This window comes from Acyrthosiphon pisum, chromosome A2 (genome assembly GCF_005508785.2).
Source record: "Acyrthosiphon pisum isolate AL4f chromosome A2, pea_aphid_22Mar2018_4r6ur, whole genome shotgun sequence".
Taxonomy (NCBI): domain Eukaryota; kingdom Metazoa; phylum Arthropoda; class Insecta; order Hemiptera; family Aphididae; genus Acyrthosiphon; species Acyrthosiphon pisum.
The window spans coordinates 103,279,801-103,281,361 of NC_042495.1; the positions used below are offsets into that span (position 1 = coordinate 103,279,801).

The window sequence follows — 1,561 nt, forward strand, 5'->3', positions numbered from 1 at the left end:
AATTCTTACCTTATTTTCGTCTATCACTGCAGTGTTTAATAACTCAATCCACATAATAGGATCTATGTCACCGTCCAGTATCATCAATTTGGATCCATCAACAGACATTTGTGATTGCTCTCTTATCAGGCACGAAAACAGTTCTATCCGAATATACAATATTACTACAAACACGTACAAAAATTATAGTGATGCACAAACTCTTACTATCTACACATCCTTTAGTAGTCGGATTAATGACGCCAAACAACTCGTCATCAGTTACTGCATTCGGTTCAATGTCATTTAAATATGGTTTAAATTTCAGGTTTGCGTGAGCTCTATACAGAGTTTTCCACAACTCAGTCTTGCCCGTACCGGCCACGCCAATTATAAAAACTGAATGCTTAACTTCTAATAACTCCACTAGTTTCACTACCTGCGAGGATAAGATTAATAACTCATATTACCATCAATAGAACGTATAATATATATATATATATTTTTTTAGGACCTTGAGAATGAAATTATTCTTATGCTGGAGTTTCAAGTCAACCATAGCTTGACGAATTTGATTTTCAAATTCTAATTCACGTGTTCGGGGCACGTCTAGCGCAAGAAACAAATCACCGACGAGTCCCATAAATAAAGTAGTATCTTCAGTTACAATTTTTTGAGTGGTGAGCTTTCGAAGAGCTCGCATTATAACTTCATATTCGCAACGATTTCCATCCACCCCCTAAAATTTAAATTTTATAATCTAATATCTCAAGGCAATCTTTTAAGATGCATAATATTTTATACAATTAATTCGGTCAAGATTGATTAATTTACTCTAAAATCCATTTGTTCGGAGCAGTGGAAAACGTAGACCATCATTGGTAATGCTATTCCTAAATCTTTAGTTATTCCAGTTTTCCTGGCAACGGCTGGTTCAGCAGGAACGCCGGCCATTGTTAAATTAAACGACTATTTTAAAGGACATCATTAAAAAGATTGAACGTAATTATATTCAACACGAAAGGGTTTTATTAAATTATTTTTTATTATATTATTTAAACCATATACTTAAATATCCACACAGAACCAATAGGTATATATGAAGTGAAAAATACCTGCGAGGATAAGATCATTATACCTACTAGTAACTTTTTGCAGCTGAAGTAATGTACCTACATTTTATGATTGGTCTTAGATAGAATATGGCTTTAGAGTACGCACTCAGCATAAAATGAACAAATATATACCGAGTTATGTAGGTTTTTTGCACCTTGCACGTATAAGAGGAAAATTGGAAAATTATTTTGAGTTAGAAATTTATAAAAAATGTTCTATGTATATCTAACATTTGAAATTTTCATACAAGATTCCCCTTAAATTTACATTTGACATAAAAAAAAGTTTACCGGAAAGTGAAATTAATTTTTTAAGATCGTTTAAATAGTTAGACATTGGATATTACCCCTAAATTAATAAATACTAATATAACGGTTTTATTTTTTATGTGTTGATAATGAAATATTAAATATTTATAACTGACAATTTTACCAACTCAAATGATAGGGAATTAAAAGTTTGTTAA

General features: G+C 31.3%; 1 protein-coding gene across 1 annotated transcript in view; it reads right to left on the reverse strand.

Moving 5' to 3' along the window:
* The window catches only part of LOC100570544 (dynein beta chain, ciliary-like), a 1,261-nt gene extending 209 nt beyond the window's left edge, over positions 1 to 1,052 (reverse strand). Inside the window, exons 1-3 of the mRNA XM_029490033.1 lie at positions 494 to 1,052; positions 208 to 418; positions 10 to 143 (exon numbers count right to left, since the gene is read on the reverse strand). Of these exons, the coding sequence (XP_029345893.1) occupies positions 10 to 143; positions 208 to 418; positions 494 to 682 (534 nt within the window). The 5' untranslated portion in view covers positions 683 to 1,052. The remainder of the gene's footprint in view (positions 1 to 9; positions 144 to 207; positions 419 to 493) is intronic.
* Positions 1,053 to 1,561: the final 509 nt, after the last annotated feature.